The sequence below is a fragment of the Podarcis bocagei genome (genome assembly GCF_964188305.1).
Source record: "Podarcis bocagei genome assembly, chromosome: Z".
In the NCBI taxonomy this organism is placed as follows: Eukaryota; Metazoa; Chordata; class Lepidosauria; order Squamata; family Lacertidae; genus Podarcis; species Podarcis bocagei.
The window spans coordinates 44,698,427-44,725,287 of NC_138140.1; the positions used below are offsets into that span (position 1 = coordinate 44,698,427).

The 26,861-nt window shown below is 42.1% G+C and overlaps 2 protein-coding genes across 6 annotated transcripts in view; both read right to left on the minus strand.

Annotated features, from left to right (window-relative positions):
- Nucleotides 1-17,778, minus strand: part of MTMR1 (myotubularin related protein 1) — a 53,706-nt gene extending 35,928 nt beyond the window's left edge. Inside the window, exons 1-5 of one of the 4 annotated variants that reach the window (XM_081179013.1) lie at nucleotides 17,149-17,777; nucleotides 11,776-11,881; nucleotides 8,992-9,015; nucleotides 5,186-5,236; nucleotides 232-307 (exon numbers count right to left, since the gene is read on the minus strand). In XM_081179013.1, the coding sequence (XP_081035139.1) occupies nucleotides 232-307; nucleotides 5,186-5,236; nucleotides 8,992-9,015; nucleotides 11,776-11,881; nucleotides 17,149-17,339 (448 nt within the window). In that variant the 5' untranslated portion in view covers nucleotides 17,340-17,777. Of the gene's footprint in view, nucleotides 1-231; nucleotides 308-5,185; nucleotides 5,237-8,991; nucleotides 9,016-11,775; nucleotides 11,882-17,148 lie in introns of all 4 variants that reach the window. The other 3 variants (XM_081179015.1, XM_081179014.1, XM_081179016.1) reach the window with 3 other exon arrangements.
- Nucleotides 17,779-20,251: 2,473 nt separating this feature from the next.
- Nucleotides 20,252-26,861, minus strand: part of MTM1 (myotubularin 1) — a 39,731-nt gene continuing 33,121 nt past the window's right edge. Inside the window, exons 13-15 of one of the 2 annotated variants that reach the window (XM_081179024.1) lie at nucleotides 26,609-26,722; nucleotides 25,914-26,090; nucleotides 20,252-22,297 (exon numbers count right to left, since the gene is read on the minus strand). In XM_081179024.1, the coding sequence (XP_081035150.1) occupies nucleotides 22,139-22,297; nucleotides 25,914-26,090; nucleotides 26,609-26,722 (450 nt within the window). In that variant the 3' untranslated portion in view covers nucleotides 20,252-22,138. The remainder of the gene's footprint in view (nucleotides 22,298-25,913; nucleotides 26,091-26,608; nucleotides 26,723-26,861) is intronic. The other variant, XM_081179023.1, reaches the window with a different exon arrangement.

The following is a 26,861-nucleotide window of genomic DNA, read 5'->3' on the forward strand; positions in this document are numbered from 1 at the left end:
AGGCCGAAATAAATAAATTGTCCAGTAGCACCTTAGACAACTAAGTTTGTTCTGTGTATAAACTTTCGTGTGCATGCACACTTCTTCAGATACCAAGTATAAAGGATTAAGGATCCAGAATAAAAACTGATCAGTGTAATAATTCTGAAATATATAAAACCAAATGAGTAGCTTTCATTTTGTGTTTGGCCACAAACAACAATGTTCTCAGCCACTCAGTGCTCCACTTACCAATAGCTTTAATTGATTCTCCAGGAAAAAGTGGAGCCTCTTCCATCTGGGCGAGCTTGTTTCCATCCCTCAGTGCCTGGCAGAAATTCAATGCTAAATGTAAATCTTACATTCCACCTGCAGAGCTTAAACATCAACAACAACCACAAGGTGCTTTTGCTAGGAGGTTACTGTAGCAATACAAAAGATAGTGATTTCTTCTCAAAGCAGAGTTCTTTAACGCTACGGGCTGGTGTGAATGTACACATAATTGAAGTTAAAGAAATCAAGGGTGAATTATTCTCCTTCCCCCATCCCTTCCAACTTGGATGCAAAATCCCCCTCTCCTTTGCTGAAATGTAGTGTTTCATCAACAACTGCTAATCAACGTAACCAGTTTTCATCTAGCCAGGATCTGAAAACAGCTTGGAGGCCTGTTTAATCAGGAACCCTGGTAAAGACTTAAGTATAGTTACTATTGCTGCAAAAGTGATGGGAGAGGGTGAAATTAGTTCCCAAGATGCAAAAGGTAGAGAGGGAGAGGGAGATACAATGTGGTCTGTCCCTGATCTCTTAACCATGGATTAAGAGAATCTGCTCAGATTTTATGTAGCATTACTGGATTTACAGAATAAACAGTGTCAATATTTACAATATGGATTAGTAGCAAAGCATTCACACAAAGGTAAGACCAACTACACAAAGGTAAGACCAACTATTCCAATTAGCACATAGAAGACACACAAAAATTCGGCAAATATTGTAAGTTGTTGGGTATTTTGACATACAGCTCCCAAAGTATTTCGCAGTGTTATTTTTTATACAGCTGATCAAATGTTTTCAAAGTTTTTATATGGCTGATCAAATGTTTTCAAAGTTTTTTTCTCACTTTTTAGCTACTCAATGCTTTTTAAGTTTGTTTTTCAGATCCTGCCCTGTGTCATATTTCCCCCCTGCTAATGGAGGCTCACAGGCCCCATAATCCCTCCCAAAATTAAGCAAGGAATGATAAATCATTTGGCTAAAATTTTACATAAGAAAAGCAAATATCAAGTTGCAATAACTAGATACTGCACTTTCATAATACATTTTTTAAATGTACACAACAGGTATGCAGTATGTAAATATACATATTTGTATGTAATGTGAGTGACCATTTAGTCCATTAGCAATGCCAGCTAGCTTTATTATGGAAACTAACTGTGCAAGAGAAGGTCTGTTTGTGAAGCAGACTATATATCTGGTCCATAGACCAATATCTAGAGAATAAAGTATTCCCCAGAAAAAAAAAACAGGTTGACTAGCTATACAGAACTGAAGCACATCAGATAACTCTGGAAGCTTTAATAAATAAATATTTTACTGAACATTTGTTCTAGTCCATTTTATTTTCTGAAGTTTGATGGTGCAGCCTGCTTTTATTCTCCATTTTTAAAACACTCCACAGCTTTGCCCTGCCACAGTTCTTGCTGAACAGAGCTGATTGAGCTCTCAGTTCAGCTTTTTGCTCTGCTTGCTTAAAATCGTGCTTCATGACCACAGCAGTATTTACTGAACCGAGGATAGTGGGAGAGAGCCGTTCAAGTGGCCCTCAGGAGTCAATTCAAGGAACAATGGATGGTCTCCCCACAGTGGCAGTCCTCTGTGGCAAAGGAGGATTTCCTTCAGCTCAGGGGCCTCAAGTGTCCCTTATGCAAGAACCAAAAGCATTCCAAATTAATCTCTAGCCATCCCCCAGTGAAAATCAATCAGCATCTTGATGAAATACCAGTTGTGCACATGTAGGTCTGACTAAGGCATTTACAAGAACTGAAGATTCAGTAAGTCAGATTATGAACAATTTTTCACCACATAAAACCACTGTGCCATAATAAGCAGATCACCCAAATGGCTTGATGTTTTAATCAAACTACACATGATGCAATAACTCTATGTCCATATTTTTAGATCATGCTCATGGCTTGAGTTCACCCCTGACTGGTACTATTTTGGGGGAGAAATATAGTGTGGACTGTTCATGCCCAGATATTTTTTTGAGATCACAATGTATTTCCTTGTAAGGTTCAGAATAAAATTTGCAACATTTTAAGTTCTGGCATGTACAAACATCCGGTCAGTTTAAAAATAAATGCTCGCAGAGGTCCACCACAACTTCTGCTGCATTTCTGATTTACAGGTCAGGATTAATATTGCAATCCTTCCGACAGTTGCCTTCCCATATGTCCAAATGATGTTCACAGAACTAGTGTTTGTTTCTGTGCAATACTGCTCTAGCGGAAGTGTGGTGGAATTATTTTTTTAAAAGCAATTGGCCAATTTATCACTTGACATTAACAGATTTTGATGTGAAATACTAATATGACATCTGGCATACTATGATTTATACTCCTTATCCTACATACAATATTAACTGGTGTAATTAACTTACTGATTCATTAACTGCATATTTAAAATGTAGACTTTAATAAGTTTTTAATTACAAACACTCACCACTAAATCATATTCAGTTCCACTGGTCTTGTAAATTTTGTGCCTCACTTCACTCACAGAATTCATTTAAGATTTGTTTCAAAATAACATATTATTCCAAGGCCAATAATTTGTATTTTTTTGTCATTCTGATGTTTGTTGTACCATGGATCCATCTCTGTATGGACATTTATTAGTTTTTTATATGTTTTATTTATTTATTTAAATGGTATAAATCAATAAAATCATAAAATAATTGAAAATCATAAAATGTCACCTATATTGATATTGTAATATTTTAAGCAGCACCTTAATGGTTAAAGGGTAACTCCCTAAACTATTTTTAGTCAACGCTATTTATTTGATATAAAAATTCTTTTTATGAACTTGAACAATACTCAACTATATATAAATTTATACAATCAATCAATCAATCAATCAATCAATCCATGTTTGGACTTTATGACCAAGATGCAAGGAACTGCTTAATCAGATCTTCATGACCAAGGGGATTTTGACCTTGAGTTAAGGGGAAGAGCCATAGCTCAGTGGTAGAGCATCTGCTTTGCATGCAGAAGATCCCAGGTTCAATCCCCAGCAACTCCAGGTAAGGCAAGGCAAGGCAAGGAGAGCTGCTGCCAGTCATTGTAGACAATGCTGAGCCAGATGGACCAATGGTCTGACTCCATATAAGGAAGCTTCCTATTTTCTTGAACAGTAGCCCTCCCCACCTCCCCCTGGCAAACAGCTTTTGCAATCAGAGGGACTTCAAGAAGCAAAACATAGCGAGAAAGGAAGAGGGTTCCAGCTCTTTCGATTATAAAAAGAGTCAAAAGTCTCTCTGCACATGTCCAAGCTGTTACACATACTCTTGGCTAATATATTGAAATAAGGAGTGCTTCGTTTTACTTCTATCTGAATTTACCATTCTTGTTTACACTGAAGTAGTTGCACATTAATAGGTTACTTAAAAAGCATTCAGAAATTGTGACTTCCCACTCTTGCCTACTTTCACAACAGCTGGAAAGCACAGGGATGCAGTGTACCCACAGCCCACACTGTCAAGCTGCTGTTGCCAAATGCAATGAGAGGAAGGAAGGAGTCCTCTGGAGTGCAGATGTTGCACAGCTGCAATGGTCGCAAACCTATGCCATCACTGGACTGTGCTTGTTACTGAAAGCTACTGGACAACAGCAGAGCTCAACTTTATACCTCACTTGCAACTCAGAGAAAATGGCCTTCCTTCTGAATGTGCCTTAAATGCTAAAAGCCTTGTGACCATCCCTGTCAGGCATTCAATGAGCTAAGTATCAATCTTACTCTGACTCCTAGTGTGGACCTTACACGTGTTCCTGTTGTGAGTCACCTACACTGGGGGAGGGGGACAGCAGCGTAGCTGGCCACTCAGACACCCAGGGTGATGTTTGCGCCCTTCACCTGGGGGCGGGGCAAGCAGGAGCAGGGCACACTGCACCTCACTGCCACCTCCCTCTCAGCTGTAGGGCAGCTGAGGGAGAGGCAGCAGGTCGAAGCAAGACCACACTGCCGTTTTGGGCAGCGTGGACCTTGCACACAGTTCCCCCGGCACCTCAATCTCAGTCGCCTTACAGCTGAGGGGGAGGTGGTGGGCAGATGCAACCCCTATGCTGCCGTTTCAGGCAGTGCGGAGCCTGCGGGCACCCAAGCCAATGAATTACTTCCAGAAGAGATGCATGGCTCAGGTGCACTGAAGGCCCTGCAGTAAGTGCCGCCTCCCACAGTGTGGCGCCCAGTGCCCCCCCGCCCCCCTAGCTACACCTCTGAGGTGAGGGAAATATGGCCTAGGTCAACAGGTGCCAAATACAGATGGGAGCAGGACCCTAGGTTACCAATCCAAAGCCTGGTGCAATGGGGCATGTCTGCAATAGTCTTTAAATATGTGCTTTTTACAAGGAGCAGCCTGCATTGATCACTTGGAATGACTGTGTTCTGCATACCACTGGAAGTGATACGCCTATGGCCTCACTTCTAGTACATTTAAAAAGTAATCAAAGGAACTGTACATATTTACCAATGCTTATGGAAAAAACCATAGATATAATCTGCTATGTGCCTCAAGACAAAGACAATGCTCTAAACTACCCCCTAGCTTCAATGGACATTTAGCTATGAGTATGTGTTATACATCCTCAATTCAAATGAGAGAGCTTCAGAGAAGTACTAATTTTCACAAGTGGGGGAGGATTTAGGGGAGTGTGTGACTGATTCACCTGCACTGCGCACCAAACCAAGAGGGCACTGCAATGGAAGGTGAGAGGTGGGGGGCACCAAACTGTGGCATCGCAAAGGGTGCTGCTGAAATTTTAAAGCCCAAAGTCCACCACTGTTCACAAGCACTGAAAAACAGTTTTTAAACTATTCTCGAACTTCTGAAGAGTAGGTAACAAAAATGAGAATTTTCACAACTCCAACATTCACAGTGACATTCTATAGAGTTAGTGAACAAAAGATGAGTAAAACTTGCCACCTGATCAACTTCTGCGTCAGAAGGATAGCCATTGTGTCCATCCTGAATCTCCTGAATAGCATGATGCAGCAGTGGGCAAGCAGAAGTAAGAGAAAAAACATGCACATAACAGGTGAAAGGAGAGAATTTTAAAAACAGAGACAGTAGATACTCCAAAAGAAATGTATTTGATAAGCTTTTTCATTCCTTGCAAAAATCAAATAGGTCAAGCAGAGACTTTAGCACCTATTAGATCCAGTCATAGTTTGTTTTTTTAAATATTGGGATGATCTGGAATATGAACATTCCTGTTCTTCCAAACGTAAGTCCAGGTACCAAAGAAAACAAAGTATGTACTGTCTTTTCTTTTCTTTTCTTTTTTTGAAACAAGCAATCTTCAAAATAGCAAAGACAAAATGCAGAGTATAAAGTAGGCCACATGCTTGACATAAAAGAAGGAATTGATTATAGACCAATGAGAGAATCCATGCAGTTATTTAAAGATAAAACAATTAAATATCTGTATCCTCAATAGAGATATTAAGACAGTTGAAGTACTGCTAAGAACTTAATGGCCCCATCTGCAGATCTGCCCATTACTACAAACCCTGATACTATGTTGTTATTGCTGCTGGATATGCCAGCAAGACACTTTAGAATCAGGTTTAACCATTTCTAATCATTTGTTTCTTAAGATTTTGTTGCATGAAATATTTTTCCACACACCAGCTGGATCAGCAAGAACATAATTCGTCAAAATATATAAAGGTCCATTTCTTTGCATTTCTTCCTTCTCCAGACAAAACTTTAAGGAGGTGCTTTCTGAAGTATTTGCATTTCAGAGACTTCAGTGGAGACCATGATATTTTTACGACATTTGCTTTGTATAGAGACAGCTGATTAACAGCTTCCTTTATGAGATTGCTTTTAAGCCCAGGTGAGTTCCAGGTCACAACTGTTGAATGGGAGGAATTATTATTTGAACAGGCAACATCTTGTGTTCAAACCTCAAAAGCTGAATTTAATGCAGCTCTACAAATTAGGCCCCAAAAGTTACTAGCCTACAAATTTTTTACTTGCCTGCTTTTTAGTCATAAAAAAGACAGATATGGACAGAGCACTCCATCTCTCCTTTGCCAGCCCTACTCACAAGTAAAAATCAGGCTAGTAGTAAAAAGGCTGTAAACTGGAATGCAGCAGGCTGGTGTAGGAGGCATTCTGCTTGGTTTCTATGCTGACTGAGCAGGAAGAGACTTTGTGTTCTGTATGTTCAACACACAAACACAGCAGACTGGTGGGGGGACGGAGTCAAGCTTGCATACTTGATTTTTATGCTGGCTTCATCCCCTTGTGTTTCCAGCAGAAGAGTGCAGCAGCCTGGTAATAAAGACATGAATCACTGCCCCTTCACCACAGGCCAATACTGTTTCTGATTCTGACATATCCAGCAAAAAATAAAAAATAAAAATACAGTGGGCTAGCAGAGGAGAGATGGGTCAGTCTGCCCTTCCTCTGTCAGCATGATTGGTTTCTGTACTGGCTATGGAGTAGCAGCCAGAATGCAAGCAGAACAAGCTGGCAGAGGAAGAACAGAATGATCTCCACCACCAGCAGCAGCCCACCTACATGGAATTCCATAAGCTTTCTCTCAGTCACCTGGCTTGCTGCCAAACATAATGTGCAAACATGGCCCGAGCCCAGTAAGGTGGCACCTTGCTGGGCCAAGTTTTGAAGCAACTGCATAAGTTCTACAATACTCTTTTTTAATAATTCCTATTAAACCATAAAATAATGTTCAGTTGACCTAAAATATGCTAGTAGCTAAAGATAATTAAGATTTCCAACATTTTTATAATTTCCATTTATAAAGAGAAGAATGATACTTTGAATCAAATTTCCCCCACATCAGGAATATTGCTGAAGAATACAGACGCACTTGTATTGTACTGCAGGGAGAATTATGGCAGTCCCAGGTATTATTTTTTAGTTTTGAACAAGAAGATGCAGATGCAAAGATCAGGAAGAGAAGGCTAAAGCAATGCAATCTGGAAAGAAATTGCACATAATTTTAACTGTAACCATTTTTACCTTGTCCTTAGATTTATGTGTATCACTATTCAATAGATAATAGTTTGATAAAATTATACATAAGCATTCTGGGAGTCTAGAGAGCAGGATAAAAAATGCTGTATTTTAAGCCTTTTTTGTAAAAGGCAGGTAGTAACCCACTGTTCCTCTTTTTGAGGAGCAGCCTAAATCAAGATTTACCTTCCACTTCCTCTCATTCTATGACTGGATAGTGGCTGGAGGGAAACTAAAGTTATGCCCCCAGATGCTTCATTGGCCTCTAATATTCTATTGTCCTCTGAAAGCATCACCAACATCCAAAGAATGTGCCTCTGCCAAACAAAACAATACAGAAGAGGGATGCCAGGACCAGCAAGAAATGAGACTAGGATTTCAATGGAAGCAGACCTATGCTATGCTAGCCTTCCAAATAAGTCCTCAAAGTTTGCTAGATCAGGAATATTAGCTCTTTATGGCACACTATTGTATAGAAATGGGTGGGGAAGCCAACTGCATCAGTTTTAAACAGCCAGCCTGCCAGTTCCCCTAGAAATTATTTTCACTCACCACTGGAGACTGGGTAATTGGCTGTTCTATGTGTTATCTCAGGAGCAAAGGAGTGGGAGGAATATTTTCACCTGGGGGTGGGAGGGATGCACTAGATTCTAGAATAGGCAAAGGCAATCTCCAGCCTGAAGGCAGAATTAGGCCTACCAAGAGTCCTAATCTGGCCCAAGAGGTGTAAAGCAGGCTGCAAAGGAACAATCGGGAGTGTTAGAATATACTCCTGATTGTTCCCCTGCAAGCAGAGCATTTTCAATTTGGTGCTCAATGCAACCCCTGCAGAGATTGGCTCCATCTGGGAACTCCCAATCTAGAGCTCCCAAGGAGTCAATCCTTCTGCAAATGGGGTTTGCATACTTCCTTGGATGACATAGCTCAATTCAAGCTATACCAACAAACGGATATTTTTGTTTTGCACCCGGGCTTGACCTCAAGAAATGAGAGCATGCTAGATGTGTGTTCCTAACTTTTTCCTTTGAAGCTAAATCACCTGATGTCATGGTGACATTAAGTGATGGGGGAGCTCAGGATCCAACTGTTCCTCAGCCCTGATTTGAAACTTCATTTGCTGATTTGAAACTGAAGGCAACAAAAAACCAAATACATGTTTTTTTAATATCCAGAATGAACACTGGATGACACATTTTAGCAATTATGGGACAAAGATGTATATCATTGCAGCAGTGCCTAACTTGGATCACAGATTTAGAATTTTCCACTAAGAGTCTTGCCAATATGGGAATGCGTGCATAAACACAAGCATTGATTGAAATCTTATTTAAGTAGGATAGACTAAAATGTACTGTTTGTTCTTTGGTTCCTTCAAATATCTGTAGCACACAGAAAACACTGGTAATACAGTACTCTGTGCTCCAAAACATGTAAGCATCAGTTGAGGGGGCCTATTTGTCAGAATTAATGTAATAAAACTTAAATTAGTACCATGCATTTCCAACATAACTTAAATATACTGCACTCTCACACACTGGTTTTTACTGCTCATGACAACACTGTAATGTACATAAAACATTTCTATGGCAAACAAGCTGTTGCACTGCATAGCAAGATGGCCCGACTGGTTTAAACCGACCATTTATGAAGTAAAGAAGAACACTTAGCACACTGGATTCTCAACACAGCACAAAAACACAAAACAGGTAAAAGGCTGACTTGCCAATAGCCACATTTATTCTTACCCTTACAGTAGGCCTCCTGTATACCTGTTAGTTAAAATACAGATATTATCCAACAAGTCACGTATTCAAATCCTACATTTGGGAAATACCACCTACAGGCCCATATTACTAGAAGCATACCAATGACCATGCTATTCTTTACATGCTCACTTGTGACACAGTTAAATAGAAATGAATCATGAGGCCCTATGTATCCATGATGACAGGGTAAGCAAAACAAATCAATACACTTCCAAGGTTGGTGAAGTAGTGGGCTGAATAAACAAACCCAAAGGGTGGAATATTCTGGCAGCAGATCTTGTAATACTGCTTAAGGAAACATCAAGATCGCACAATTGTTTGTCTGATGTTTAAAAAGATTTTAATTTGTGACAGGAAAAAAAAGGTATTGGTGATATGCAATACTAGTCTATTCACAGAAGATGCATTAAAGTTAATGGATATGACTAACTTAGATACATTAATTTCAGTGGGTCTACTCCAAGTAGGCCATAACTGAATGCAACCTACACACTTTAACAAGAGCATGTGTTTCCACTGCTTCTACATGCATTAAAAAAATATGGAGCTGAAATAGGCTTCACCTATAATTCGATCAAGGGCAGTTAACCTTTATTTGGCCCAAGGGTGACATTGAATGTACAAAACCTTCTGGAGATCACAAACCCTGATGGATGTGGCCACCTTAAACACACACACATGCCATAACCCCACACATCAGAGCTACACCCTTATTCAAAGTGCCTTGAAAAACAGAGTGGTCTTTGAGGTGGGGGGCGGGAGAGAGTGTGCAATGTGGTTTCCCTCCCCATGTGCAAGTTTCCTCTGCAGTGCCCAGTGCTGCAATTGGAAAGAGGCAGGGTTACAGAGAGAAAATTCAGGTCAGCAAAGGACCTGTGACCACCATCGCTGCTAGGTAATCAAAGTGCTCTGGAATAAGGAAGGAGTGCTCGAATCTGTTAGCGACATTAGCAGGAAGAGGAGAGGTGCTTCATTCAGTCCTCCTGCTGCTGTTACTCTGCAAAAAAATTGTTTGGGGGCTGGCAGGCCAGAGGAAAATACTCCATCCCTAAATTAAATAATAATGTGCAAGCTTTGTGTACCTATGCTTAACTGACAACAGATTGTATCTCAGCTTGATACAATTTAAATTTACTCCTGAAAATTTCTTAGAAGTGAATATATATCATACCATAAATAATGTGTCCTTTATTTTTGTCCACTTTAGCCTTTTTAAATAATCAGAAACAAATGTCTCCTTCTAGCCACCTTATAGGTAGGCCTCGAGCACCCAAGCTGGCAGTGCGTAGTCCCTACCAAAAGTTAGAGCAAGAAAGATGAAAAGGAAGGAGACAGTCATGCTCTGTGTGGGCCCAAGATATTCTTTAAGACCCATGGCGGAAGGAATCAAATGATAAAACAGAGACAACATGGCTGTCCAAACAAAGAAGAAAAAATGTGGGTCAGAACACCATCAACTTAGCCAACAAAAAATCACAAAACGGATGACCTAATAATAATAACTAGAGGCGTGCTTTCGCTAATGGGGCCTCTTGCTGCTGCTGCTGCGCCGCAGGCACACGATTTCCATTCTCATCCTGGGGCAAAGTTCTCAACTTGAGGTAACTCTTCCAGGTTAGTGGAGAATGTAACCTGAAGCGTTTGTAACCTGAGGCGTTTGTAACTTGAGGTACCACTGTATAGTCAACACACATTGGGTTTAATGGCAGGTGGGATTGCCAAGGTCTTTTTTCCTAGATGTCTGCCATCTTTCCACTCCCTTTTTTTAAATAAAAAAATGGTAAGTGCATAAAGCTGAATGTGCAAAAGTTAAAGGCACATAAGCTGTGAGATACTTGTACTTATTCCAGTACATTAGCAATTTGCCGCAGTACAAGAGCACTGACTGTTAAGTGGCTCAATCATCTATACCTGACGGTGCTGACTTTAAAAGATTCCTCTCTTTTCAAACGTGTGTGATATTTGCCAAAAACAGAGATATGTTAAAATAAATTCTGTTCTTGAGGACTGCACCAGAATTCCCCAGTACATTGAATCCAAGCTCTAAAAACTCAGATTCCACAGGTAACGTACAATAGCTGTAATGCCAAAATTGCCACATTCATTTATCCAAGGCAGCAGCCGTGGTCCAGAGAAAGCATTACATTTTGCTGCCACATGTTACAGAAGTTCCAAGTACAAATTTCTGACTGCTTCTATAGAGAAAAGCACACAAGAGGAGAATTTTAAAAATAGAATCTGATCAAGCATGCTTCAACAGATTCATCTCTAGGTATAGGAACAATCTATTTCCTATTCACGGGAGTTTAAAGAGTTTCCTACTTCTAGAGAGAATCTACTGCCTTTTGAATCCACAAAACACTGGTAAATGACTTAATTTGCTTGAAATGAAACAAGACAAATATTCATTTGGCTGCTTTACTTGAAGAATGCATGGCAATTTGCTTGCTTTTTAAAATCAAAAAGCAAAGGTGAAGGATGAAATAAAAGTATTTTCTCACAATCAATCACACTGAAGACCCAAACTAAGTGGCAATTTTAGATTTCAAATGGCACTAACACAAAAAAGTAACAGTTTATCAGATCTAACTGCTTCACATATAAAATCTTACCCTTTCATGTTATCATCTTAACCCTTTTCTCAGATGACAGAAAGATACATTTTTTGTTTTTGCTCTCCATTCCCTATGCATATCTTATTTGGGGTAAGGACTGATGTGGCACCATATACATAAATTAAAAGAATGAATAAATAAGACTTACCCGGTACTCTCTGGATACACTGTCTGAGGGCACAGAACCTGAAATCTGACTAGAAATTGTAGCAGCAATGAGTTGCTTGCACCATTCAACGTGTGATCCTGTGGGGCTACAAGAAAAAGAATATATAACAAGTTACTTAGCAGAAGATTCTTACTTTATAAATAACTACTGAACATTTAGATTCTGCATTAATTGTTTAATTCAGATGATCCTTCAAACCACGGTTTTACAAATTAGAAATGAACAGCACATTTGCATGACCACTCTCTGCCCCCTCGTGTGCAGATTCCCTTCTCCATTTCCATGTTTCCTTGACAGTAACATCCAAAAGGGAAAGACTATAGTTAGCACTAGCTGCAAAAGAAAGATTTTGAAAATGCACTTCAAACCATGTTTTCAAAATAGTAGTCTGGAAGTTAGCCTCAAACATATTTTGCCCAACAGACATTACAGCAAGCCAATGCTTGAAGTGAGTAGGAAACCATCCCACTTATAAAGCAGATCTAAAACATTTTCTCGTCTTTTCAAGTGATGTAATTAAATGTGGCCTTATTTATATTAAATCATCCTGCTTTTTCTTCTTGCTCTCCCATTTTGAGCACTCCTTATAATAACCCAGAAATGGGGAAACTGGTGTATGTGAAGGCAGAGGCAATTTCTGAAGAAGTACCGTATTTTTCGCCCTATAGGGCGCACCGGCCCATAGGGTGCACTTATTTTTTTGGGGGGGGGAATAAAGAAAAAAAAATATTTCCCCCCCCCCAAGCCCCAAAGAGCAAAGAAGCCATGACAGCGAACGGGATAGATCCCACTAGCTGTCTTGGCTTCATTTTTAGCCTCGGGGCTGGGGGTCCAGGAGCGAAGGTGAGGTTGCGCTCAACCTTGCCATCGCTCCCGGAGCTTGCTGCTATCCAAAGCCCGGGGAGCGCGGCGCTGTAGCCCACTGCGCACCCCGGGCTTAGGGCAGCTATCCGCAAGCCTGCGGCGCCCAGCAGGAACTCCCGCCGGGCTCCGCAGGCTTGCGGATAGCTGCCCTAAGCCCGGGGTGCACAGTGCTGCGCTCCCCAGACTTCAGGCTGCAAGCACCTATCCGCAAGCCTTCGGAGCCCACAGTTCCCGCCGGGCTCCGCAGGCTTGCGGATAGCTCCCTGAAGCCTGCATTCGCCCCATAGGACGCACACACATTTCCCCTTCATGTTTGGAGGGGGGAAAGTGCATCCTATAGGGCGAAAAATATGGTATTTTAAAACATTAGTTAATTTTTCTATTGAGCAGACAAAAACAATTAACAAAAACAAACTGTGCAAAGAATAATACTAGGAAAGTCTTCTGACTTGAAAAAATAACTGGACAACAAGAGGAGAAAACTGATATCTGTTTAAGCATGAACATTTGTAACTAGAAGCATACAGATTATAGACCAAGTAGGTTTTTAGGGTTAGCAAATCCCAGAATTTTAACTGGATGACCCATTAAGTCTTAGCAAGAGGTTCTTTCTTCAAGAATGCCTAAACACTCAGGAAAAACACAAAAGCAATTTCCTGAAACAGCCTGAAGTGGTTTGGCATCAAAAACTGAGAAGACTGCCAGATTCTGGGAAGTGATGTGGGAATTTGAGATATGCTACAACCAGTTTCAGCTAGTGAAATATTGAAAGGAATGGAGACAATGTATTTTCAGTAACTTATTCTATGGAAAACAAACTTTCCTCAACCTAATGAAAGTCCACAATAAAGGGCAGGTTATATAAATGAGTCAATGTTGTTGAGAGTTGTACTAGAACTGGGGAAATCAAATTTCAAATTCATGAGGCTGATGTGGGGTGGATTTTTCCCTGAACTTTATTTCTCTTTTTTAAAAAATATGTCTCATTGGTTCATTAGTAACAATGAATGCAAATATATTAAGCAAGCTGAGCAAAATGTCAAGGTTGTATTTGTTTCTCAGGTGATTGTCCCTAGTAAGTATGTGACACATTGTGAGAGGTTAAATACTTCTGGGATATGGACAATTTTTAAAAAACTTGGGATACTTTCTGTTAGCTCAATTAAAAAATACAACTAAATTACACATATTAAATTAGATCAGTCTGGATTAGAAAAATTTTCTGATGCAATTTGAAAATATTCTGATACAAGTTACCCAATGGAAATTTTTCAAATTATAAATTTTATGGAGAACTCACACACCACTCCCCACTTCCTTTCTGCTCCCTCATCCCCTAGTGCCTATGCCTCAGGTGTGTGGGACCTCATGCCTGCATGCCAAAAGTGGCCCTCCAGGCCTCTCTATTTGGTCCTAAGAACACTTCCCAAGGCACATCTCCTCTTCTCTGTCTACTCCACCTCTATTTAGCCCTTCCTGTGTTGCTTCTCAATGTCTATTTTAGAGTAAGTCCCTTGGGTTTGGGACTTAAGCCATTTTTTAAAAAAAAATAACAACACCATGTACGTCAATATTGTTATATAAATAAATGACACTATTTGGAGGGGAGTTGTGAGGAAAGGGGAGATGGAGGGACAGCAGTTTGCCTAAGGCTGCCTAATAATAAGTCCATAGCAGAGGCAGCATTTAAACTGGGGACTTCAGGGTTGGCAGCTCAGTTCCTTGTCACTATATTGCACTAGTTTATAGGATACACCATTTAATATCATCATACCCAATAGTGATTAATACATGTACTAAACATTGTATCATTTAACTATTATTTTTAATAGTAAACTTCCAAATGACTTCTAGGCAGTTTATAAAGCATAAGAACCAACTACACAATACCGTTAAGATAAAGAATAATTAAAAGTACACAGCAATTAAAATAAACAATCAAACAATCCCATTAAAACAGCAGATCAATTATAACAGCAATTAAAACAGGAGGATCAGTTCAAGAAATCAGAGAAACAGCCTTTTAATTCATATTGCTACATATGAATCCTCTGGTATGTCAGCAGGGAGTGCATGCCACAACACTGGTGCCTGCACAATTCCCACCAAAGTGATGACCAGCTTTTGAAATTAATAGGTTATTTAGTGGAGAGACTCATGTGGAAGTTGGAATAGCACCGGATCCCTTGAAACCACTATCAGCTGCTCAGGAGAGCTCTTCTAAAGTCCTTCTGGGCCTGATTATAGAAGCATAAAACTGTAAAGTTGGAAGGGACCCCAAGGGTCATCTAGTCCAACCCCTTGCAATGCAGGAACTAAAGCATCCATGACAGATGGCTACCCAACCTCTGCTAAAAAACCTCTAATGAAGGAGGGTCTACCATTAGCTCACTTCTCTCATTCAATCTCATAAAAAGCAGGAGGGTGCATTTATCACTAGCCTCCACAAAGCAGGATGTGTCAAGTTTGGCTATTTTCATGTGTATATCCACAACCACACATACACACACACACAAATTCTATGTGGGCTTTGGCAAAACATTTGATGAGACTCTGTAGCGCTTCCTTGGAGTGTGCTGTCAAGGCTGTTATCTGCAAACATAAGGACCCACCACACTTTTTTCTTGGCCCCTGCCACTCCTGGAATGGATGTGCACCCTGTCTTCAGCTGAAGGCATATGAGCAACAGGGAGAAGAATGTGCCAAAGAGAATTGGGGCGAGAACACAGCCCTGTTTCACATTGCTCTTTTCAGAGAAGGCGTCAGAAGCTGTCATACTGGACATTGATGCACGTTTTCATTGAAGGACACAATCATCTTGTGGAGGTAGGCATCTAGTCACATTGTGTATCCACAGCAGTGACCAGAGGAGGAATGACCACTGGCAAAAGCACAGAGAGAAGAAATGCCATGGTGCACCTGTAGCAGTAAAACTTCATCTGCCCCAGCTGCAACAAAACATATCTCTCCTGTATCGGACTCTACTGGCAGAGCAGGCACTGTAACTCTCCAACTATTCAACTTCACCCTCAAAGGCACACTCTTCCACTGCCTTCCGAAACAGACAGATGCCAACAACTATACCTATACATATATACAGACATACACAGACATAGGTGCATACATGCATATAGTATACATATATAGTATACACACACAAATACACACTCTCTCTATATTATATATATTACACTTATTATTATTTATTTCTATACCACCCTCCATCCAAGGATCACAGGGCAGATTACAATACAGTGGTACCTCTGGATGAGAACGGGATCCGTTCAGGAGCCCCGTTCGCATCCTGAAGGCGAACGCAACCCGCGACTGTGCGTGTCGTGATTCGTCGCTTCTGTGCATGCGTGTGACATCATTTTGAGTGTCTGCGCATGCAAGAATGGCGAAACCCGGAAGTAACGCGCTCCGTTACTTCCGGGTCGCTGCAGAGCGTAACCTGAAAACGCTCAACCTGAAGCACATTTACCCGAGGTATGACTGTATAAAAATGTAAAAATACATGTATAGTATACAGAGATCTTCTTTTTCTTCTTCTCTGGCAATTGCTTGTAGCTGAGTAAGATTCTCTTCCATGAACATGGTTTTAAGGATGAGTCTGTAAGTGACAATGGAGCAGTGGCGTAGCGTGGGTTGTCAGCACCTGGGGCAAGGCAAGTAATTTGCGCCCCCTAACCCGTGGATTTGCGCCCCCTAACCCATGGATTTGTGCCCCCTAACCCTAACCCCCAGATGTTGCGCCCGGTGCGGCCGGGCCCCCCTGCACCCCCCACGCTACACCACTGCTATGGAGGCCAGTTCTGCATCCACACGTCCTTTCAAAGCAGGGACATAAGTTTCCGGGTGGGAGTTGATCATGGTGAGGGTTTGCCAAACGCGCCTTCCTCTTGGCACCTTTCGTCCTGACTTCAAGCGTCTTCAAAGCCCATGGGCACCTTTGGAAAAGGCTGCTCTCCCATTGGAGCGCTTGCAGGCCAGTGTTTCCCAACTGTCAGTTGCATTTTTTTTTGAGAGAGTCTTTAAACCTCTGTTGTTGACCACAGGCTTTACACTTTCCATTCTTAAGTTGGTAATAGAGTAGTTGCTTTGGAAGAAGATAATCAGGCATCCGAACAACATGCACACGCACACACACACACACACAGGCATACACACGTACATATATGCATACACACGTACGTATATGCGCACATATCCATATAAATGCACACGTATATAAACATGCAGACATATACACAGACACCTTTGCACGCGTGCACCCACGTACCCACCCCATCCCCCCACCCCTTCTCTCTCGTCAACCGATGCTCTTATAACGAAAGGGACACCAGGAATAGGGAGCGGCTTTCCCCTCCCTCCGACAACACACAAGCCAATCCCCCGGAGCGTGATGAGAAGGCAGCCGGCGAGCACAAAGCGGCGGCGCTGCCACCCCCGCCGCCTCCTCTCGGGGCCCGACCCTCCCGCCCTCACCTGTCCAGCGTCTCCACACTCGGCTGGCGAGACCCGGAGGCGCTCGAGGACGAGGCCGCCCCAGTCGCTGCAGCCGCCGCCGCCGCGGCCGCCCCGGGCCCGGTCACCGACGCCAGGCGCGTGGGTCTCCTGAGCGGGCCGGCGGGTCCCGCTCCGCTCTCGGCCGCCGCCGCCGCCGCCCTGCCGTCCATGTTGCCGGTGGCCGTGGAGTGCGGCCGCGGGCGAGCGGGCAGCGGGGGCTTCCTGCTCTCCGTCCTCGCTTCCCGGCCTGGCTCGTGAGGAGAAGCAAGGAGGCGGCGGCGGTGGCAGCCGGGAAGCCAACTGTCACCTGGCGGAGGCGGCCGCCGAGGCAGCGCGCGGCGGGCTCCCTACCCACAGGCCTCCGCGGCAGGAGCACGAGAGGCGGTTGCTGAGGCGGCTGAGGCTGCGATCCTTCCCTGAGCTGAGGGGTGGGGGTAGAAAAGGGCGGGTCGGGCGGAGCCAGCCGACGGAGCGTTCCCATGAGGGGGGAACAATGTGCCGCGGCCGCCGTCGAGATTTCAGCCCCGTTCACGCGGCGCTTGTGTGTCCCCGCGCCGGCTGCGCGCAGTCCCTACTCGGAGTAGACCCGTTGGAATCCATTCCCCACCCCCACCCCCTGCTTCGACGTGTCTGCCTGCTGCTTCTCGGGTGTTTTTCCTCTGGCCATGATCATGATTGGAACGGCAGATCCTTGTTCTCGCTTTTCTGTCCCATTGGGATGGGTTCCCGCCACCCTCGCTTTTAATTCGTCCCATTTTAGGCCCCCCCCCCTTTATTCCCTTATGCCTTTTAAATCGGCGGATGACAATTGCTGTGCAAATGGGACTCTCGAAATCTCCACCCTGTTTGTGGTGAAATGGAAATTTGAGCAAGAGAGAGGTTTCCTTAAATTTCTCTCAAGGCAGCGGTTCTAAAACTTTTTTTTAAATTCCCCTCTCTGGGGCACACTTTCAGAATGAAAATTGCCACGCCGGATTTTTTATTTATCGGTAAGAAAACCATTGGGAAACGAAGAGGCACAACCCAGCAGTACTTGCTTTATAACACAGGACACGACTGCTTTGCACTATGATTGGTTGACATTGGAGAAAGTATAAAACAATGCTGCTGCATAAGAACATAAACGATTTCCAAAATATATCAATAAACGATCCTCCTATTTTCTAAAAAATATGTTTAGAGGTACACCCTACTCATCTTGAAATACTGCCCCTCAATGAGGCCAAACTTAGATTCACAAAATGTTTAGGGGTATGCGAACCCCTTCGTCCGTCCCCCCCAGAAAAAAGCACTGTGTATATGTGTATAGAAACTCAATGAGAGGTGTGAACTTGCTTTTGCCAGGTAATTCCATTTATGTTAGGTCTACTTTGCTATTAATGCCAGGGTTGCAGGTTATCCCTGTATAGGGCTGCATATTCCTGCATTGAGGGGCTGGTCTAGACTACTAGAGGGTCCCTTTCCAACTCAACAATTCCATGATTTATAATATGTAGTGTGCGCCTCAGACTTTGGCAAGCAGAGGGAGTTCTCCAATAAGGGTCTTACCAGGTGGTTGGTTTAGCATCACTGCACTAAACTGAAAGTATAAAGGGGATAAGAAAGGTGCAGATTAGGAGGGGGAGGGAGATTACCATTTCATAAGATTTCCTGAATTTGCTAACCAGTTATAGTGGAAATCACAAAGGACCATCAGAATCCCCAGGTAGTTTGTTGATGTTCTCTGCCTGAGATGCTGAAGCTAATACAGAAGATCCATCTGTCAAGGCTCTTGGGAGCTACCAATCCTTGATTTAAAATAAGAGCACTCCTCACCACAATACTATTAGTGAAAAAACAGGTAATGTACCTCTCACCAGCACTGAACCCCTTAGATTTTGTAACATCCTCCCTCCTTTACATGTGGCAGAGCAGAAAGGAAACGCATATGCTAAAAATAAACAGCACTCACAGCTGCTAATCACATGCGCTTAACTGTTTGATGAAGGTGGCTTGCATCTTCAAAATGAATTCAGGCACTTAAAAATCAAATTTCTAATATACTAGCCCATTTCACAGTCCACCGTCAATTCAGCAAGCCACTAACCAAATTAAGAATGCCCAATATAGCTGTAACTTTTAAACTTACAAAGCTTGGTGATCATTAATGTTATAGCAAGAAACATGGTTTTGACCTATAAAGCCTTGTGGCTCAGAACCCCAATGCCTCAAGGACTACATCTCCCCATATGAACCAATCTGGACCATGCGTTAGCCATCCAAGGTCCTTCTCCATGGGCCCTCTCCGAGGGAGATGTGGAGGGTGGCAACCTGAGAGTATACTCTTAGTGGTTCCCTAGAAATGGATAGATGGGAGACTGCCTGCTCCTTTCCGTGAGACAACTCCTTCTGGGGAGGCAACTAGCAGTAAATCTGATCCTGACCCCACCTCCAGAGATATGTCAGAGCCAGCATGAGCAACCTTGCAGACACAGCCCAAGTGAAGGAGCGCCCAGTCCCAGAACTCCAGCTTCTTGTCGCGCAAACACTCTGCCCCACACTCCAAAAGAAAGGTACAGAAGGTTGTACTGCTTGTTACAGGGGTAGGCAATCTAAGGCCCGGGGGCCGAATGCGGCCCAATCGCCTTCTCAATCCGGCCCGCGGACCGTCTGGGAATCAGTGTGTTTTTACATGAGTAGAATGTGTCCTTTTATTTAAAATGCATCTCTGGGTTGTTTGTGGGGCTGACCCCTGGCTTGTTAGATCAACGTATTAAGGTTGCACTTAGCCATGTATATTACATCTGGTGTACGTTCTGAACCTTGTAACCTGTAGTTTGTCTAATGTACTGATCTGATTAAGCATTAAAGCCTTTGGAAGAATGGAAGTTTGGAGTTCCAGTTCTTCGTAAGGTGGGGAGGGCCAAGGCACCTGGGAAGAGCAGTCTATAAACTGGGGCTGCTACAGAGAAGGCCTCTTCTTTATCACCACCCTTCAGACCTTCCTTGGAGATGGTTCAATAAATTCTGTTCCGTACAGTGTGGGCCCCTAGGAATGGTGTATAGGATTGGGCTGTTTGCTACCCAGAAAAGAGGCATAAAGAAATGTTCAGCTTTTTTATTTCATATGACTTAAGCAGGTATTAAAAAATCAAGTTATACTTTCCCAAACATTAAATTCTCTAAAATTCAGGACACAGCATCACCTGTGGTGGTAGAAACATCAATCAATGGTATGCATATAAGGAGAAGGCAAATGTATTTAAATCTGTTTTACAATACTCCCCGCTTTGCCGCATCCCCCCACCCCCTAGTTGAGCGTGTAGTGTTTTACTTAGTAAAAACAAGCAATATAGCAATTAATCCACACTAGACAGTATGAAACATACATGATGTTTTAAGGGTTCCCGTGAAAAATGAGATGCTTAAAAACTGCAGGCAAACAAAAGGCAATTATATCAGTCTGCATAGTTTTTCAGAGTTTTATGCTCGGTCATTTAGAATAGGCTGATGGGATACGCGAGTTTCCTTGTAATTCAAGTTATGCAGTTCATCTCAGATTTGTTACCCTTACAGAAAACAACAAGCCATGTACATGTGCAATGAGATAAAGACAAAAGAATCAAAGGTGTGTGAAATTTAGAGGACAGGTATCAAGTGGAAGGAAATAAATCATGCATCAACTAGTGGAATTTATTACTAGTACTTCAGTCTATCCCTGAAGAAGTAGTGCAAATTTATCAGTATACTATTAACCGTATTAATGTGCTCTGCTTTTCTTTTAATGAAAATATACTATTTCTAAAATATCCCAATGTCCTCTAAAACTAATAAATTTATAGTATTTTATGGACTTTGTCTTCAGTCTTTGAAACCGAAAATATTTACACTTTACAAAGAAAAGAATACTCCAAACATTTCAAATTAATTTACAAATTATTCCTAGGATATCCTTGCCACCTTACATTTTGTAGATCAAAAATTACACATATAATAATTTACAAATGGTAGACAAACACCCTCAAAGTGTCAAATATGTTGAAAATAAGTCACGTTAGCTGCAAACAGTTCTTCACAAATCCTGTTCTTCAAGATATTCTGAACTGACCAAATATCACTTAATAAACTGTTTATCCTAAATAAAATGTGGATTAAAATATCAAGTCTGTGCTGACTTCACAAGTGCTTGTAATGTTTTTAAATGATTCCTGAAAGGAATTATAAAATTTAACAAAAAACTGACATGAAGGCAGACAGCAAACCGAGTGATCTGCAACATTTAAATATTTTCAGTGCACTCCCTATTTTCTGCATATTGTTTAATATATTTGAGAAAAATACTAATTTATTATGGGAACAAGTTATACAAGCTCACACATTATGTTCCATCTCATAAGGCTGCTGCTCTGAATAGGCACAAATTTAAGTCATGATAGCTTACCACTATCACTGAAATAAGTTTTCAGTGTAAGAAACCTTATAAAACTAGTCCACACAGTAATTGATCCTCAAGAGCATGTGCCCTTAACAACTTTGCTTCTTACACCACAGGCTTCTTACATGTGCATATGATTCAGCAAATTTCTCATTGGCATCAATGGCACTTTGCTCAATATATGAACTTAAACATGCATTTTAAGTCTGAGCAGGAGAGCCTATAGACAAAAATGAATTCATACTGTCTTTAAAAAAAGATGATGGCTATTATTGAAAGCGTTAGCTATATCTATTTGGATTGCAGTAGGAGGGGAAAAAACACCTTTAAAGATATTATAACTGCTAGTTGGATGACATTTTTCCCAGGCAAAAGTTTGTGAAAGGCACATAAATCTATTTTTAAAAGCCCACTTGTGCTCAAATCCTCTCCTATAGGGACAAAGATTTTAGGAAAAAACTCTACATAAGGCACCAATGTTTTCCTCTTGTCCAATACATCAGAATAAGCACCACTTATAACAATGTTCAAAGAAAATAATCCAACCAGTCTCCTTCAAAAGTGAGTTTGCACGTGCGACATCATCTGTGAAGAAGATGAGGAGGAATTGGGAAATCTGGGGTTGTTCGCAATTTGCAGTTCTTCTAGTCGTCTCACGTAGTCATCGCGCAATGCCAGTAGCTCCATGTAACGCTGTTCCACTGGATTTGGCTGCTAGACACAGTTGAAAGATTTTAAAATATGTTATTTGGACTTCGCTGAAGATACAGAATAAAACAAGATTTGATAGCTAAATCAGATCCAAGACCTCCATCTTCAAGTCCATATGTGTAGAGATGACTGGCTGCATTCAGATATTATGCTTTAGCAAGATTTAGCAGGTTCATGCATTTCCCTCCCAAATGGGCTCAAGAAAGAATTCAAAAACTTCTGCTTTTTGTTAAGAGTAGCTTGCTGCGCCACCTACTCAGAGCTATGGTTAACATCAACTATTTATCTTGTTTTTCACCAGTAAAGGTTCCAACATCAGTTTTTTTAAAAAGGCAGTACGTGCCCCGAGGCTTACAATCTAAAAAGACAAGACACAAAGGGAAAATAGATGGGGCGGCAGGGAGAGGAGATAAGTAAACTGAGGAACAAGTTATTCTAATGTTGCAATGACTGGCTCGGGTGGACAAGTTCAAGAAAAGTTGCCAAACACTGTCCATCTCTCAGCTGTGCCAGCAGAGTATTCCCACTTCCTTCCTCCGCTGCAGCCTGTTGTAATTGTTGCTGCCAGGCAACAGGGGATGGGAAGATGCCGCCTCATTTGTTCTCTTCCCTCCTCTTATAACAGCCTGTAGTTAGTTCTCTATGGTTCCGAAAGCAATACTTGTTTTAAATCAACTATAGTGAATTAACCACAGTTTGTTAGTATGGATGAGATGACAAACTGTATGGAGGTCCGAGGAAATAAGTGTATGGAAGTTATGTTATTGAAAATTAATGTGTGTTTTTAACTGTTTTTTTTATTTTGTATGTTTATTTTTCTTTTTTCTTGTTATATCTTAAAAACTGTTAATAAATATCTTTTTCAAACTGTAGTTGACTAGGAGCAGAAGCAAAAGTTTCCAGGCTTCCTAGTCCTAGCCCTGCAGCAGGAGAGGGGAAGGTGATCTGCATAAGCCTTAGAGCAGGTTAGATCGATCGTAGTTGAGAATGACACCAGAATTCCACCTTTCAATGAGATCTTTCTTCAGGGTGACATTTACTTACACACACACACACACACACACACACACACACACACTTAATACAAATAATGGCAATACATGAAATTTCTCCAAGCACTTTGCTTTCCTAGGCCCTTTCAATAACAAATCTCTTAAAGCAGAGCCTAAGTCCAGCATTAATATGCCTCCCCAAACCCTTTATCTGCTTGCTATCAAGCCAAGGAAGAGCACAAACGAGACCAGATAGTTAACGCCATTTGTGGAGGTTGGGCAGTCATTCCAGTGAACTGGGCTGCACCACCTGCCCTAAAATATTTAAATGTCCCCATTCCGAGTGCTATGGTTATGTATGTGGCTAAAAAGAAACAACTTTACATATCTCTCTCCCAGTAAACTAATTTACAGGTGTGTTTTTATGTTCTAGAACGCATTTCTTTTCTATCCATGCAAAGACCTTCAAAGCAGGCACACTGGATTTATAGTGTCTGCAACTCTGAATGGCATACAGCGCATTGCCTGGCTTTCTTCCAGCCCCCAGCATGCTGTAAACACAACTGGAGACACAGTACAGAAAAACGCTGCCTTGAGGCTGCTGCTGCTTTCCAGTGGATTGCTGATAAAGACTGCTTGTTAAACACAGACGCTCTCTTCTCTCTTTGCTCCCAGCTGTTGTACCAAATATTGAGGCTAAGAAGTATCAAGTGTATCCCATCTTTTTCTCCTCAGTAGATCGACTTTTACACAGTAGTTAACCAGGAAGAGAAATACGGAATGCTTGAAGAGCAGCCAGAAGGGGTTCAATACTGAGGCAGAAAAGGGGATTACTCACCTTGCATTATAGCTTTCTAATTCCCCAACCCCAAGCACATTCCCATGTCACGTACTTCCAAATAAATGTTCTTATGGCTGGCTTCCAGTATTACCCCAAAACAGGGAAGCAGAGAATATAAGTCCTGCTAAATCAGTCCAGGGCCGATCTACGTTCTCATAGCGGCCAACCCGCAAACTACGAGGAGCCCAAAAAGCAAGATATGAATGCAACAGCACACTTCTGCTTGCGATCACCAGCAACTGAGTTTCAGAGGCACACTGCCTCAGATACTGGATTTAATATAGCCCTCATGGCTAATAGCTACTAAGAGCTACATTCTCCCTGAATTTGTGACAGGGTGACAGCCTTCACTGCATCTTGTGGGAGGGAATTCCACAGTCTAACTGTATATTCTGTGGAGAGAAGTACTTTATCTTGTCTGTCCCTCAATCTCCCATCATTCAGCTTCCTTGGATGATTCCCTTCTCACTTTCGCAACACCATGCACCTTTTTATACTCATCACATCCCTCCTTATTCATGTCCCCCCCCAAACAGCTACAAATGTTGTAGCCTATAACAACACCTTTCCTTTCTTTTTTCCCCCAAATCATTTTTATTAAATCTCCCTAAATCTCCCAGAACATTATACATTTTTGAACCTTTAAAGTTTCTTTTGGACATCCCACCCCCATTTCCTCATGTGTTTGGTTTCTACAACATACAATTTTACTATCTAAACACCAGCATTGTTACCGTATTTTTCACCCTATAGGACACACTTTTTCCCTTCCAAAAATGAAGGGGAAATGTGTGTGCGTCCTATGGGGCGAATGCAGGCTTTCGCTGAAGCCTGGAGAGCGAGAGGGGTTGGTGCGCACCCTCTCGCTCTCCAGGCTTCAGGAGAGCCCCAGCACCAGCCCCACAAGGTCGGGGGACAGAGGGAGGCGGAACGCCGCCATCCCACTGTCTCCCAAAGTGGTTTGGAGGCTGACAGCGGGGAGACCCCGCTGCCAGCCCCGCAAGCTCCGGGGACAGTGGGGAGGCGCAGCGCGTCTTCCCGCTGTCCTCGGACCTGATCTGAAGGCAGGCGGCGGGGAGAAGAGCGCTTCTCCTCGCTGCCGGCCTCGCAAGCTCCGGGGACAGCTGGGAGGCGCAGCTGGACGGGTGATACTTTAATATGTAATCATTTTCTGCAACTTTTCCAGCTCTACAAGGGTCCTTTTCGAGGTGCAACAGCCATAAGTGTATGCAGATGTGTCATTACCAAGGAGGCAGGCTTAGTCGTTGCTTAAGAACTAAACCTGCTTCCGGGTCTGGGTCCTGACCGGAAGGATACTGGAATCAGCAAGGGAAACCCACATGACCTGAAAGTGTTGCTGTGCAATGCCAGGTCAATGATCCATAAAACCATTGTGATCCATGACTTGATCGTGGATGGAGGACTTGACCTGGCATGTGTAACAGAGGCTTGGTTGGATGAAGCAGATGGGCCTGTCCTTGCCGCTGCTTGTCCACCAGGTTTCTCTTACGCACAGCAACCCAGGTCATGTGGGCGGGGGGGGGGGTTTGCAGTGATTTTTAGGAAGTCATTAGTTTGCACCAGGCAGAAGCAGGATTTGAAGAGAAGCAGGATACAGAACGGTTAGCAAGACAGACTGGTGGCTTGATGTGGCATGAGGTAGCTCCCTATTTTCATGCAACTTTGAAGGGGAGTGAGAGAAAACAGGTTACAAATCTATAAAGTGCTACAAATACTTCAGCATCTGTCCAATACTTTAAAATAATCATAATCATAATAAACTTACTTGATGCCTGATTCTCGGGTTCCACCTAATATAATAATTGACCCAAAGTTCCAAGTGCCTCATGCTTGCTACAGGATAAAGAACACGATTTAATTCTTTAGCATAAAAGGGATTGATATACTTTGATTTTGCACTGTTGATCAGGGACCACAGAGATAACGTTTTTTCACTCAGTTTCTGCAAAGAAAACGAAAGTGTCAGCATTAATTTAAACCACTTGGCATGCTGTAGAAGAATGTGATGCAGCTTTTACATTTCATACAGCTGTTATCTCTTAGAATCACACAGGCGATAGATATACAGTATCTTTGCTAAAAAGCATCTTCAAAAGTAGCCCTTCAAAGTGGCAACCTCTTCATTTTCTAACTGCATGTAAACGATGAATATGTTTTAATGCTAGTATTTCTCTGTCACCAACTTCATTTTAGCCATTCATTGCTGCAACCAAATATAACTATGCAAAGAGCTTAATTTTAAATAAAGTTATTAAAGGCATGCAGCTTTCATCTTACATGATCACTATTGCTAACTCTGAGTTCAGATTGATTTTTATGGACCTAGAGATAAGATATGACTGGAATAACAGACCCCAAGTAACATGAAATGGTGCATATAACATGAAGCATAATACAAACATACACAAAGTCTTACATCCTTTCCGAAATCAGTCCAAAATCACCTGAGCACTAACTTACCTCTTTCTCTCTCACAGAGTCGCAGTTATACAAGAAAGTACCAAAACGGCAGGAGTACAAATGATCCAGAATTGTAATCAAAAATTGGTCATTGAATTCAAAAGCTGTAGGGAACTAAATACAAGAGGAAGAGAAATCAAGAGCAAGTTATCTTTTATCTTTTTGAATAACAGAGGTGTCTTTCATATGGCAACAGTAACAAGTCTAATTTATTTATTTTCCATTTCTCCCCCTTTTCAACATATTTTTCATG